This window comes from Lonchura striata, chromosome 16 (assembly GCF_046129695.1).
Source record: "Lonchura striata isolate bLonStr1 chromosome 16, bLonStr1.mat, whole genome shotgun sequence".
NCBI lineage: Eukaryota > Metazoa > Chordata > Aves > Passeriformes > Estrildidae > Lonchura > Lonchura striata.
This window is the reverse complement of record NC_134618.1, coordinates 15,151,306-15,165,586: the sequence shown is the minus strand read 5'-3', so window position 1 is coordinate 15,165,586 and position 14,281 is coordinate 15,151,306. Positions and strand designations below refer to the sequence as shown.

General features: G+C 44.3%; 1 protein-coding gene across 3 annotated transcripts in view; it reads right to left on the bottom strand.

Moving 5' to 3' along the window:
- Positions 1-12,372, bottom strand: part of USP22 (ubiquitin specific peptidase 22) — an 88,170-nt gene extending 75,798 nt beyond the window's left edge. Inside the window, exon 1 of one of the 3 annotated variants that reach the window (XM_021549780.3) lies at positions 12,153-12,372. In XM_021549780.3, coding sequence (XP_021405455.1) covers positions 12,153-12,278 — 126 coding nt within the window. In that variant the 5' untranslated portion in view covers positions 12,279-12,372. Of the gene's footprint in view, positions 1-7,319; positions 7,453-12,152 lie in introns of those variants that run through there. The other 2 variants (XM_021549797.3, XM_021549787.3) reach the window with 2 other exon arrangements.
- Positions 12,373-14,281: the final 1,909 nt, after the last annotated feature.

Genomic DNA, 14,281 nt, shown 5'->3' with positions numbered 1-14,281 from the left:
TTACTACCTTGCTAAGAAATTACCTCCAATTCCCTGTGATTTGAAGTTTCTCCAAGCAAAAAGGTACCAGAAATATTGTGTAGCAAAGAGGAGCACACACTGAGTAGAAACAGTTCCTGAAAATGAAGGTCACTTTGAAAAAATCTACTTTGTAAAGAAACCAGGGAAATGCATCTAAAGCCTTTAAATTATTTCTCAGTATACATTTCTTCCCACTGCTTCATTACCTCAAGCTGGTGTGTCCTTTAGGATAGACTCAGCCTTAAATCACTTGCCTTACTAATACAAGACTGAATGATCACTCCCAAATCTTTGTCATATCCTAAGAGATCACAAAAACACTACCATTCTTTCTCAAAGAGCAGAGATAAATACTATTTAGGCTGGAATATGGTAACTAACACTTTCTGTGGTCCCTTCTTGTATTCCACTCCTCTAGCACAATCATCAGAGCAAGGGAGCTACAAGGCACATCCTTCCTTTCCTATTCCCACTCATATCCACTTCTGGAGATTGACAGGGAGAGTTGACTCCAAATATATTGTTCTTCCAGTAAGTCTTTTGTACATTCTATCAAGTTTGGTTTATTACCTTATTTAAATCAGACACTTGAAATATCTGCCTAAAACCTCAGCTCACAGGGGGTTTCAGCTGCAATTCTGCATGGTGGGTTATACCAACTACCTGTGTAGCAAATGCCACCACAGTAAAATCCAGACTTGGCAGCTATTCTGGGTTCCTGGATTAGAAGTGTGAGCTGTATTAATGGTCGATAAGAACAAAAACTTCTCGGTCAAGAGAGTGAAGAAACATTGGGTAGGTTGGTGTATCTCAGCTTCTTTACAGAACAAATACCTGTTTGAACAGCCACCAGAGAATTGGAGTCTTCAGAGAGATTCACCCATTTATTGTCCTCATCTCCACAAGATGGGAATATTCAAACACATGGGTTTTGTGGGGTACATCTTGTGCAGATGAGGTTATTCTACACTAAGATTGTTCTAGAATAGAAGAAAAGCCACAGGGCTGAATACAATGCAGTAACACCAACAACTGATTTCAATGGCACTCTAAGAAATAGATTCTTTCAATACAAACTATAAAGTCAACTAGGCAAATGAACGGATTCTTTTATTTTTGAGCATATCTGAAGTTGTCATTTCAGACAATGGAATGAAGGGTTTGGGGTTTTGTTTCATTTTAGTGAAAAAAAAAAAACAGCATTAACAAGCTGTTTCTAGTCTGAGTATCTTATGGATAACAGCATTTTTTGGCAGTCAGGAAAAAAGCAGGACAACACATCAGGAACCACCACACTTAATCAAATTGAAAAAATCGGTTTCAATACCAAGCATCTGTACATGCCATAGAATTGAACATTTCACAGATAGAGTACAGAAGCATAAACAAGAAAAAAGGAGATGCTATCACATTGAAAATGTTTAATAGCTGAATACTGAATTATGAATCTACTCCAAAAAAAAAAAAAAAAAAGCCTGACAGATGCCCTAGCCCAGTCCTTTCCACAGCTGCACCAGCAGAGGAGTAACTGAGTCCCAGGACAGCTCTTGCCCAGGGATCCCTGGCGGGGTTGCAGAGGCTGCACCTCCCCACGACCCCGGGAAGCACGTTTGGCTTTCACTGGAGTGCTGCTGTCTCCATCTGGCACAGTGGCCCCCAGGGCTCCAGCCAGCTGGCACCACTCGGAACAGCCTTGGGGCTGCTCCACACTGCACAAGGGAGGAGGCCAGAGGAAAACCAGCACCATAAAGAGATAATTTACAGTCCCATTATCCCATCATCCTCAACTACATGCAGCAGGAGCATGATCTAGGCACACGGCCCATGACCACATGCTTTAAACCAACAAAAAAGTTACGTCAGCTTACTAGAGCTTGATTAGAAAAGACAGAAATCTTAACTTAGAGACGGGCCTATTTAAAGAGGGACAGAAGCGGCTCATAACTTGATTATTTGGAAAAACACTATTCATTTCATTAAATTAAACATAATATGAAAAGTAGATTTACTGTAATAGCTGATCACAGATTACAGGCATTCTACACTCCCTGATTCATTTATTTTTCACAAGGAAACTGGGGTAACTTATTTGCATACAGGAGTAAGTTCCAACAATTGCAGACATAAGACAAGTTTCATGTATCAGGCTCAGCACACGCCAGTGAGAAAAGGAGATACAAGCACACCACTGCAGCACTTGCAGAGGTGCCTTCAGAGAACCTTCTGGATTAAGTTGGTATTAGAAACTCTTTACAGAAGAAGCCACCATTAGGACAACACTCACACATGGTCTGTCACGGGCACAGTCCAGAGCACAGCAGCAATTATTCAAGCTGCCACATGCAGCCTCCCAGTGTCACTACTCAGGTTGGTCAAGTATCACTAAGAGGAGGAAAAAATAATTTTCATCTTTATCTGCTCTTTCTGGTTCATGGCACAACCACACAAACATGACACAGCAGTGGCACAACAGCAGGAACATGCCCAGAGCTGGTAATTCCTTACACAATTAAGGAAAGACACTTGTTCACCCAGAGCTAAAGAGATGGATTTCATGTTCTTCACTCACCAGTCTCCAAGATAATGCACAAATTTCACATTTCTTGCTTTTCTCTGATAAATCAAATACTGCCTGTCCTTTACCCCAGTGGCATTCTTCTCACCCAAACCATTTACCAATTCCATCATGTACTTGTGTCTCACTGGAACCCATACCTATAACTAGTTTCCAAATTTCAATTCAAGATTTTAAGACTTGTCAGATTTGCCAACTCACCTTCTCCTTAACATCCGTTTCACCACTGCATAAAACAACTTGTCTGCCAGTATCAACATACAGGTACAACGTGCTTACAAAGAATTGCTTTATAAAGAATTGCTGTAATAAAGTAATTCCTCAGGTTACTGCAAAATCGGAGTTCTGTTTTTCTACAGTCAGATTTTTGCAGCACACGGCCTAAGGCAGACAAAAAAAATCTACTCTCCAAAATCTCTCAATAAGTATATAATTATTACAAAGACAAGCAGAAAACAAATTTAATTTATTGGGGTAACTCTGGAACTTGCATAGCAAGAGAAGTTCTAAGTAGCAGAACTACTATGTGACAAGGAAATACATCACGAAGGGCAGTAAGATAAAATTATGCTGAACACAGTATAAGATAAATTTCCTTAGGGAACAGCCTCATCATGACAGAGGAGAGTCTTGTTCCTCTTTATGCACAGAACTGCAGGAATTTTGAAATTATTTTCACAGCATTTCTCATCCTGTTCTCCACATCAAGATTATCCCACACCCAAAGACGTAGTCAAGATGTAGTCCTGAGTGACCAGAGAACTGAGTGTTCATCATGCAGATAAACATTTCCAATACTAAGCTCTCAGGAGGGGATGCTTGCTGAGAGAGCATGGCAGAAGTCAGCAGTGCACAGAGGCCAATGTGAATGAGAGCTTCACTCTGGCCACCAGCTGCCAACAGGACAGAGATCCAGTTAAGAGCAAAACTGGGCAGTAATATGAAAATAATGAAGCACAGCAAAGAAAAACATAAAACCTTAAGACAAATTTTGCATTTGTCTCTGGAGGGCAGAGGTCACAAAAGCTCATCTAACACAAACAAGGTACTGAAATCAGTCAGCTATCTCAGCTGTCTGCACTTACTGAGCTGTCATACATCTGCTGGGCAATAAATTTCACCTTTATTTACCAAGTATATTGTAGACAAGGTCCCTTAAAATCTGTCGTGCAATGCAACAACGAGGCTGATTGAAGAGGACAGAAGTACAAACTGTAATTAGAAAAATTTTCTGAAATAACATCAGGTTGAAGAAAGACACAAGGAGGAAAAGATACTTTTTAAATAGAAGTTGGCAAGAAGGAGGTAGGCAAAAATAAAGCTTATAAACTGCTGCTTTCTCTCCTTGTGCTGATAAACACTGAAGTAATTCAAGTCTGTACTTGATGCAAAAACAAAAGCCCTTTAAAAACAGAAGCAAAACATACATATAAAAGCCCTGGCAGTCAATTCAGTGAGATGAATCCAAAGCCAAACCCTATTTAAAAGGGGCTACTTGGATACATGAACTTCTGAGTGACAAGTGAGGCAAATGGAACTTGGTGCCACAGGGGTGTTTGATACTCCATCATCCCCATCACTAAACTTCAGTCAAATACTGGAGGCTCTTTTATGTGTTTAAGAAAACTAAAGGGACTAATAAATAGGTGATTTTTAAATATAAAACACTTTAAACTATGGATTAATATAATACACTTTAAGCTATGGATTAATGGATGAAAACTTGGTTTAATATACTAGGGAAGAGCTGCAACACAGAACTCCAAATGAAGGCACTAATGACAAAGAGGAGATACTCCAATGATCTCTTGAATGAAATGTAGATTAACGATCTCTACATCTTAATTCTACATAAACAGAACTCACTGAGTGTATTAATAGTTACATTTCCCTATCTTACATGTATGTGCAGAAGAGCTCAGCTGTGTGTTCAAAACAACCACAGCAAAACCAGCATGGTACCAGGACAAGACCATTTAAGCCCAGTCAAATCCCAGTTCTGTCTTGAGACTTACTACCAAGCAGTGTCAGTTAGGGAGCTGCCTCTCACCACTACTTGAAATATGAGGATATTTAATACATTTGTCATGTTTAATGTCAGAATTTGTGTCAGGACACGAAAACTTGCACTAGCCCTCAAAAGTTACATTGAAAAGACAACATTTTAAGTAGTGCTGAAAACAACTCTTTTTACCAATATCCACTTTTTTCTCTTTTTTTTCAAGTTTCACCTTGTCTAATACCCATTTTTTTCATTCAATGACAAATTTAGTGCACTGTAGATCTTCACGGATATATTTCCCACCAGGGATATGCTGACATCACCAGTGATACTATGCAAGAGGTAGACAAGAAAAGCCACGTTAATTTCAAGCTCCATTACACACAGGAAAGGAAGAATAAGAGGAGGGGAAAAAGTTCTCTTTACCAACTTTAAAAGTAGCATAGGCAAAAAAAAAAAATATAAATTATGGGTTTTATATTAGTTTTACATATCACTGAGAGGTTTTAAGATAAATAAAACCAAACCTAAAGGAACATTCTAATTAAATAGAGAAATGGAAAATCTAAAGTGGAGTATTTGCTGCATTCCACACACAAAAGAATGTGACAGACTGCTTGCTGCTAATCAGTTATCAACTGATAAAGTGAATCTCAGGTTACTTCGAGTCAACTGGTGTCTGGTAACAGTTCACTTTACAGATCTCAAATAGGTCTTGAGACAGATAAAATGATTCTTTTTCTTAAATGAGAGAGATCAGCACCATGGCAGCTGCTCCAACACTAAAGTAAACCACAGATTGTTCTTGAGCTGTTGTGCATTATATGGTCCCAATCCCAAACCTAATGCAGGTCAATTTTGCAAGGAGTAACTCTTTACAACATTGATTCTATTACCAGCTAATGCAGCAAAGTTCTTAGCTTGAATTAAGCCGAGTGTACATAAAGGACTGCCAAATCAATATGTAAGAGAATACAACTACCAAGACAGAGCTTCTATTCAGTCAGAACAGATCTATCAGCTTCTAGAACTGCTTCTGCTAAGGAAAGGTTCCCAGTTCAGGCCTCTTGGGTAACATATGGCTCTCCCTAGACTCCAACACTGCTTGCTGACAACACAGTCCAGGATAACAGAATAAACTATAATGTCATTAGAGCATTTCACTCACTTGCTCCATTGTCCACAGGTTAACAAGAGGCTGGAGACAGTGGCTCTAAGCAGCTCTTTCTGTCCAAGTCTAGAAAGGTTCTAACAGTGGCTCTTTGCATGGTGGGGAGAAAATAACTTCTTTTTTAATAATGCTTTGAACAGGCCAGTGAGATGTTTATGGGTCACTTTCAGACTGCCTTTCTCCTGATGCCACTATACCTCATGTATAATAAGAGGATATATGTATCTCCTCACCTTGGGTGCTGCTGTGGGCTAGACACATTTTACAAACACTGGGAGAAACATGAGAATGTAAGTAATAAAAAGCAAAACCCACAGTTTTAAAGTAACTGTCAGTCAAATGAAACAGAAAGGTGTGGCTAATAAGAAAAGTCCTATATCTACCAGGAAAAAGACAGAAATAAACCAGTTTCTTCATAAGAATTCACAGGTCATAAGAATTCATAGATCTGCACATGAACAGAAAAAACTATGGGTAACTGGTTTAATGTGGGAAACACAAGGTTTTAAACTGAGTTAATGTTTCTCTGGTTTAAAACAAATCAGCCACCACTGGGAATCAAACTAACAGTTGCAAGAGCATTTGTTACAAAGAAGGATCCCCAGAGTCCATCCCAAAGGAAAACACTTTTTTTTTGCTCAAGGAGGAGGAGAGTCAGCAATACACAAGCAGAAAACTTCTAGCACCAGTCTGTAACATTTGCCTCTAAATTTGTTACATCAGTTTCTGGAACAGAAAATCCTCAAATGAGAGGAGAGTACAAGGTTTGCAAGCAATTTGCAGCTCTGGTTTCACCTAAAGATTATTTGAAACAAAAATGAGGCTATCACCTAACCTTTGTTTGGGTTTAAAGCTTTGATGGCTTAAAATAAAGCTCAACACATAGTCCAGCAAATCAAACAAAGCCATTCCACCCTCCTCACCTTCACACTACTCGCTGTCATTACAGTTTAAAAGCTTTCAGCATTAAGCAAATAAAATCATTGACTGCAGACAAAATTAAAGAGATGCTATAACTACTCTTACAAACAGCTTGGCTATGAGCAAACCTTTGACTGCTGATAAGACTACAGAAAAAAAGAAATAAGCCTCCTTGTCCAATTATCCCTATTTTTTACTTCATCAGCTTGTGCAGATCCATCTTCCTGCTCTACAACAGGGAAAAAACACAAGGAGGGAGAAAACTGCATTTACTGTCTCTCCCATCCATGCTAAAAAACGGAAGTCCTGATGGTTCAGATCCCACAGCTTAAGAACTGCTATTCACTACCTTCAAGTTCATGGTGCAAGACTAATTCCTAACCTTTGGCCCAGAAGCCAACAAACTATTTAAAAAAGACCATGGTACAAAATAAGGCTTAGCAGCACTAGGAAGAGGAAGATCTTGTATCATGTTCTTCAGCACCAGAGACATAAACTCAATGGAACATTCTCAATCTGGCATGTCCCATGTACACCAGACTTTGCTGGGTAGAGAGCTAAAATCTCAAGTCTGGGAATCTCTCACACCAAAGGTCACGTCTTCACACTGAGAGGAAAGAGAACATTACCTTCAGCAGGTCTAAGGACCTTTTAAATCCTTAGTTGTTAAGAACTAAGGAAGATTGCTCAGGTATGAAACTGGAGACCTCCTGAACAATGAAGCTTGCAGTTGACTTTGACACTTCTCATGGGCTTTCAGGGAGAAGGCAGTTCCCACAGCACAAGGCAAAGAAGAACATCCTTCCTGAGTCAATCAGACAGGTCACTTAGGCAGCCACAGCAGAGTACGCAGCTGAAAAAAGAGACATGCTTCTTGAATCCTGGACTCCTCTTTCAAATGCTCCACAGGATTTGCAATCCAGAAGTTTGGTGCACATGCTAAAAACGTTAAAGAAAAACAAGCTAAGATTTCCTTGTTAATTTAAGCAATCCAAAAACCAAGCCTGCAAAGATGGCACAGCCTGGTGAGGTTCCTGGCCAGCCTGTTACAGTACAAAGCAAATCACCTAAGCAACACCTCCCTGTTCCTGGACAGGTACGTGGGACAAGGCCCTCAGGGAGCAAATGTGCCTCAAGAGGTACAAGATGAGAAGTTCCACCAGTAGCTTACCTTGAAGACTGCAAGGTCACTTTAGCAAGAACATGACACACTGATTTAGACTGTGAACCAAAACACTTGCCACTGAAAACATGACACGGCAGTTATCTGCTATGTTATTTTAACCTTTTAAACTTTGAAAGTTAGGAAAGGAACCTAAGTAATTTCAGGTTTAAGTCTAAAAATTGATTATCTGTCAAAATATTACAAGGAACCACACACTGAAGTCACAAGTTCATGGGGAGAATGATACCTGACGAAGACATCACCTATAAAAGCAAATGTTTCTTCATATCTGAAAGGAAGAGTTGGTCTGTAGGATCCGTGTAAAGAGAATAATGGGAAAAACAAGAGAGGCTCTCAAACAGGCAAAAATATGCCAGAATGCAGCTGCTGTCAGTGAGAGTGCACAGCCCCTGACAGGCAATTATTCTTTGATCTATTGGCTGAAGCACTGAACAAACATTCTGAAATTCCACACAGAACCTTGTGCATATCACGACTGTGGTCACAATGACCAGTTTACTTTTATCATGAGGAGCCTTTTCAGGGCAGTGATAGTAATAACCATTCAGAATGAGACAGTTTTCCTCCAAGGCGTATAGTCCAGGAAGAGGGAATTTAATCATAAATTCAGTTGCCCTTCCAGCAATGAAACCATTACTTACCAACTCCTGGACACAAAGATGTATCTACATATGTAATTGCTCACTGATGGGGACAAAAGCTACATTCAGCACTGCAAAACAGATTTTTCTCATCTGTAATTCTAAAGGAATAAGCCAAGTGTTTCAAGTGTGACCCTACGGAAAAAATGGAAGAAACTGACACGAAGGTCTGGCACAAGCCTTTTCAGCATCCGCTGTCTGCTCTGTAATTCCTGAATGGGGAGTAGTGGTGACAAATTTAAGGACCTCTTTTAGAGTGTTATTTAATTAAGCACGAGGTAATTTTCACATCAAAATATTCAAGGTAAAGTCCATGACCTACAGAAACACAAGCTTTGCCACCAGGTTATTAAACAGATTCTAACTACAGCAAATTAAAAATCAAGAGTTACAAGTCAAAGCCCCAACAATGAAACAGGCCTCCCTAATTTTATGTCACTTCACACACAGCTTGAGCTCTAAAACCTAGCTCCAACTTTTAATCACAATAACTACAATTTCAAGAGTCAGTCTTTGGATTTCTCCCTCTCCCTCTGTTCCACTCTCCAGCGTGACAGTTTTGTCTTTGCTTAGACTTCACCACCAGCAACACAATTACACCACGGCAAGCCCTGTGCCTAGAACAGCTTGTACGAGTGCTGCATTTGAGTTTGGCCAAGATGCAGTGAGATGAGGCAAGTCACAGCCTCGCTCCTCCATGTGGATACAACAATGCACCGTGATGACAGCTCAAATCCTGGCGTAGCCAATGCTTCGGGAGCAAACACATTCCCAAAATCTTCACCAGAACCCCAGTGCCTACAAAGACACATCCATAATTACCTCTTGGTTCTGACTGAGGATTGACATACACGTTCAGGAGACAGCTTTCCCACTATAAAGCAGGTTTTAGAGCCATTCTGCTGGAAGCACTGGCTGTAAAGCAAACTGAAGCGCGAGCTGGAGCTCGTAAAAGCTTATTCACAGAAAAGGTGCGTATTAAAACCGAATAGCACAGCACTAAAATGGTCTGCCAAGGCACAACGCAGTGTAGGTACAGCAGGAGAACAGACCCTTTCTGCCCCCTGCAGTTCCCAATGCTCCCTGGATTTTTAAGACAGGCTTAGGAGGGATAGTAGTTACCATTCTAGAACCAGAACCATTTACATCTGGCTCTCACCAACAGCCAAAGCATTTTTATACCTACCTTCATCTGAACAACAGTTAAACTGCCCAGTGCCTTCCATAAAGACCAATTACATATATGGAATGTTTCTGTGATAAACATATAATGTGACTGTCCTTGATCATGTAATAAAAAGAATATCACTTGCTAATAAACCTTTAATTTGGCCTTGTCATTTTGATTATTAGGATTAAGAAGAATCTTCACCAATAAACAGGTGCTCTTAAGCAGTCACAGCTTGCTCCTAGAATATACATATACTTATACATAATATACGTGTATGTAAACTATTAAAGGACAAAGGATTGTTTTCAAGTTATATGGACTATCCTAATTTTATTTCTAGTTATTTCTAGCTAATTTTATTTCTAGTTATTAGACTATAAATCTGCCACCAAACAGAAAACATCCTTTTTCTAATTTTACATGTAAAACTGTCAGGCAAACATCTGTACAGAGAATTTCAGTGAATTAAAATTCCATTGAAGGTCTCATGTTCATATAGAGAAAGGGTGAATAAAGTACCATAACTGTCATTTATAGACTTGTTTTCAGTCCTTACAAACATACACAGGGAATTGGATCCCAATTTAGCTACCCAAAATGTTCCCCCATATTGATCATGTACACCCACATATTTCAGGTGGGCCGGATTCAGAAACTGTTTTCATGCTGGCAACCTGCTTTAAAAAAAAAGCGGGGGGAAAAGCATTTTTAGCATGTATTAGGAAAACTGGTGTTTTCCCTGGGATGACAGATAATTTTGAAACAATCCTGTTCTACTTTATGAGCCTGGCTGTACAAAGAGGAAGTGAGAACAGATTGATTACAATAGAATATTCTGTATTTTCAGCTGTTTTCTCAAGCAATGATGAACACATCCCTACATTAGATTTCAGAAGGAAAAAGCTGTTGCAGCACACAAGAGGTATGCAGGTTACACAGGATGCTCCATGTTTAGAAAAAGGTAATTTTGCTTATGAAATTTTACTTTCATTCTTCCACATAGCATTTGCTTTATATTTGTCTGAGACATCTTCATACCTCACTTGCCATTTTTTTCTTCCACAGCACAGACACGATTTTTTCTCCATTTGAGCTGAAAGCACCATCAACTATATCCCAATTTGTATTTTAACATGCTATAGGCTAAATAAACCCAGATTTTGACTAATATACTCCATAATATTGACCTGTAGGGAATTGTAAGGTATTTAAAACAAGTCTGGCTATACTTTGCAGGGCTATCAAGTAATTAAATCCATTTAACACGTATTTCTTCTCAGATTCCATTTTTTCCTCTTTAGGTAAAAAAATTGGGAAATTGGATCATCCTGAGAACATGAACTGAACACAGAGAAATGGTTTGGCACCTCACCCTTTAAGTCCATCCTTCATGCTCTAGTTCTATTACAAATAATAAGCTGAGCAGCTTAATGCAAAGCACTGGGATCAGGAAGTTTTCAATGGGTTGTTCCAACAAAAACACAATCCGTGCTGTCCCAAACCCCAAGTTTTGCCCCGTGCAGCTGCTGCCTTCCCCTCCTCAGTCACCAATGCGACGACTGACAGAAATCTGCCAAGTCACTTTGAAGTAAAAACTAGTTGATTCTAGGGAAAAACAGTAATTAGTTGCACAGTGCATAGACCAACCCCAGAGAAACATGCATGGGTATAAGGATGTTATTATAGGAGATAGGTAAGGAAAAGCTTTCCTGCTTTTTGCCTGGTTTACAGGGATTTTTTCCCAGGCGCCAACAGCTCCCAGAGCAAACCCCTCCTGCCCTTCCCCGTACTCCAGGCTGAACCAGTTCCCTTCCCCTGCCCCACCAGAGCAGGAATCCCCTTTTCCAAGTGGATTATCAGCACGAACAGCTTTGGTAGTTTTTTTTGGATTTGTTTTTTTTTTTTTTTTTCCTTTTTAAGGAAAACCACACACATAACCGAGCCAGCCGCAGCCCCCGGCGCCGGGACCCGCTCCCAGCCATTGTACTCCGCGCAGCCCCCCGGGCTCGGGCGCGGCCCCGCGGGGCTCCACAAAGCTCCGCCACAGGCCGGACGTGCCCGGTGCCCCGGGCCTCCCCTCCCCCCGGTATTCCGGGAAACCTCCGGGAGGAGGAGGAGGAGGAGGAGGAGGAGGAGGAGGAGGAGGAAGCGGCGGCGCTGCGGAACAGCCCCGCTGCGGAAAAGCCGGCGGGGCAGGTGGCAGGGAGGGAGGCCCCGCCGGGGCTGGCTCCCTCCTCCATCCCGGTGCCCCCCCTCGCCATCCCGGAGGCACCGAGCGCTTCCTCCTCCCTTCCCCCGGGACCGCGTGCAGGAGCTCGGGCCCACCTGCCCCGTGGGGAGGGAAAGAGGGAGGGCTAGAGGGGGACCGGACCCGTCCCCTCCCCGAGGCGGCGGCGGGTGGGTCGGGGAGGGAGGGAAGGAAGGAGGGAAGGGAAGGGGGGTGGATGCGAGCCGCCCCCGGTACCTTGCGCTTCCTGGTCTCGGCCGAGCCGCTCCACACGAAGCACTGGTAAATCGCCCGCAGGTTCTGCTTCCAGTTCTCCACCTTGAAGCCGGTCACATGGCAGCACCCGGCCGCCGGCGGACTCATGTCAGACCCCCCCACATCAATCCGCCCGCACACGGGCCGGGCCGGCGGGCAGCGAGCCGGCCCCTTCCCCCGCCCCGCAGCACCGACACGGGCCGGGGCCCCCCCGCCCTCAGGGGCTCCGGCCCCTCACGCCGCCGCCGCCGGGGAGCCGCTGGCACATAGAGCCGGGGCTCCGCCACGGCCCCCCGGCTCCGAACAAAGCGCGGCGGGCGGGCAGCGCGCACTCCCTCCCGCCCTTCTCCCGCACACACAAAGATGGGGCGCTCTGAGGCGAGGAGAAGGAGGAGGCGGCGGCTGTAGCGGCCGCTGCCGCCCCCGGAGTGGCCGCCGCTCCCTTCTACCTCATAGAGGCCGCTGTGGAAGCGGCGGGCGGAGGGGAAGGGAGGGGATGGGGGCGCTGGCGGCGGCGACCCCGGCCGCGGTGCGAGCGGGCGTGTGTGGGGAAGGGGGCGAGTCCCCGCCCGCCGCCGCTCCGGCTTCCCCCGCCGGCGCCCGCACGGCTCTTGTCCCTTTAAACCGCCCCCCCGCCTCCTTCGCCGGCTCCTTCCTCCTCCGCCTCGCCCGCGCCCCCCCCGCCCGCCGCGAGCAATGGTCCGAGCCGCTCACTCAACCCAGCCCGCCCGGCCCGGAGTGGGATAGACCAACGGGGAAGGTGCGGGAGGAGCGCCCCCTCTGCCCCGCCGCCCGCGAGGGAGGGAGCGGCGGGGGGAAGGAGCGCGGCGATTGGTCCGCATCCCTGTCAATCTATCCATCTCTAGTGTCTCATTGGTTCCTTTCCCTTTCTTCTCTCCCCCTCCACCCTTCCTACCTAGCATTTCCCCCGCCGGAAAGAGGCGGGACATCCCGGACGATTAACAGCTTCTCTGACCAACGGGGAGAAAAGGCGGGGTCTGTGTGGTGGGAGCGGCGCTATGACTGGTCGGCGTAGACGTCAGTCACGCTGCAAGCGGAGATCGGATTGGCTGTGCTCGCGAGGGGGCGGTCCCTCGCGCAGCAGGCTGCGCTGCTGTCACATCCGCTGGTCCCGCTCTCGCTGTTCCCTCAGCGGTCTCCTGAGGGGACCGGGACCGCCGGGCTCCCGGGGGAGGCTCCGCGCCACGCTCCCAGCGCTCCCAGCACCATGTATGGTCCCTCCATACCGCCAGCCTGCATCCTGGTGTTCCACAGGGAAGAAACAAAAGCGCTGTATCACCAAAACTGGTGTTATTTCAGCTTCTTCCTATACAAGGAAATGGGAAGACGGTGTAAAAATGTTGGAATCTCTACATAGTTTTCAGCTTGTATGTCACACACATTATAGGGTTACATAGTGGAGTGAGGCAGGAGGGAAAGGATGGGAATTACGCCGTGGTTTCTGAAGAGAGAGGCCGGAGGCTTTGCTGAGGCTTCTTAGAGAAGCACTGCAAACACTGTGCAACAAGGAAATAAGCGGGGAAATAAACCCACGTTATTTCACCAACCCCACTTTTCAGTGCGTGCTAATGACATTCCTCGGGAGCCGTAACCTTGAAATCTTCACCTTGCAGATTTCCTTATAGCGCCCAGTTTCCTCACCTGCTGCTGCAGCTAGCAATCAATAAATACAAAAATCAGTGACAATCACCTGAGGACTTTCCGTTTCCTCCTGAGGTGCTGCTGTTTTAAAAAAAGAAAGCAAGGTGGTTAGTAGGCAACTTAGTTTATGATTTGTGTGTAGCTAGAAGGTTTGGTGGCAAAGAGCTGGGTTTGTGGCCCAGGCTGGGACAGCAGCAGGACACCTGTAATTGTTCCATCTCCTGGCTCAAACTACTTATTAGCCTCTCCCAGAAATACCTCTTCCACACAGTCTGGGGATTATGCTCCAGTGATAAACCTGGAATTGCCCCACAGGTGGTAAAAAAAAAAAAAAAAAATGCCAAGAGCCGGGAGAGGGCCCGATTATCCCGCTGTGTACACAAATTGCACTGAATGTTTCAGAAGATTATGAGTGGAATGTGGAGGGAGGCTGTACCCTCTCTTTGACC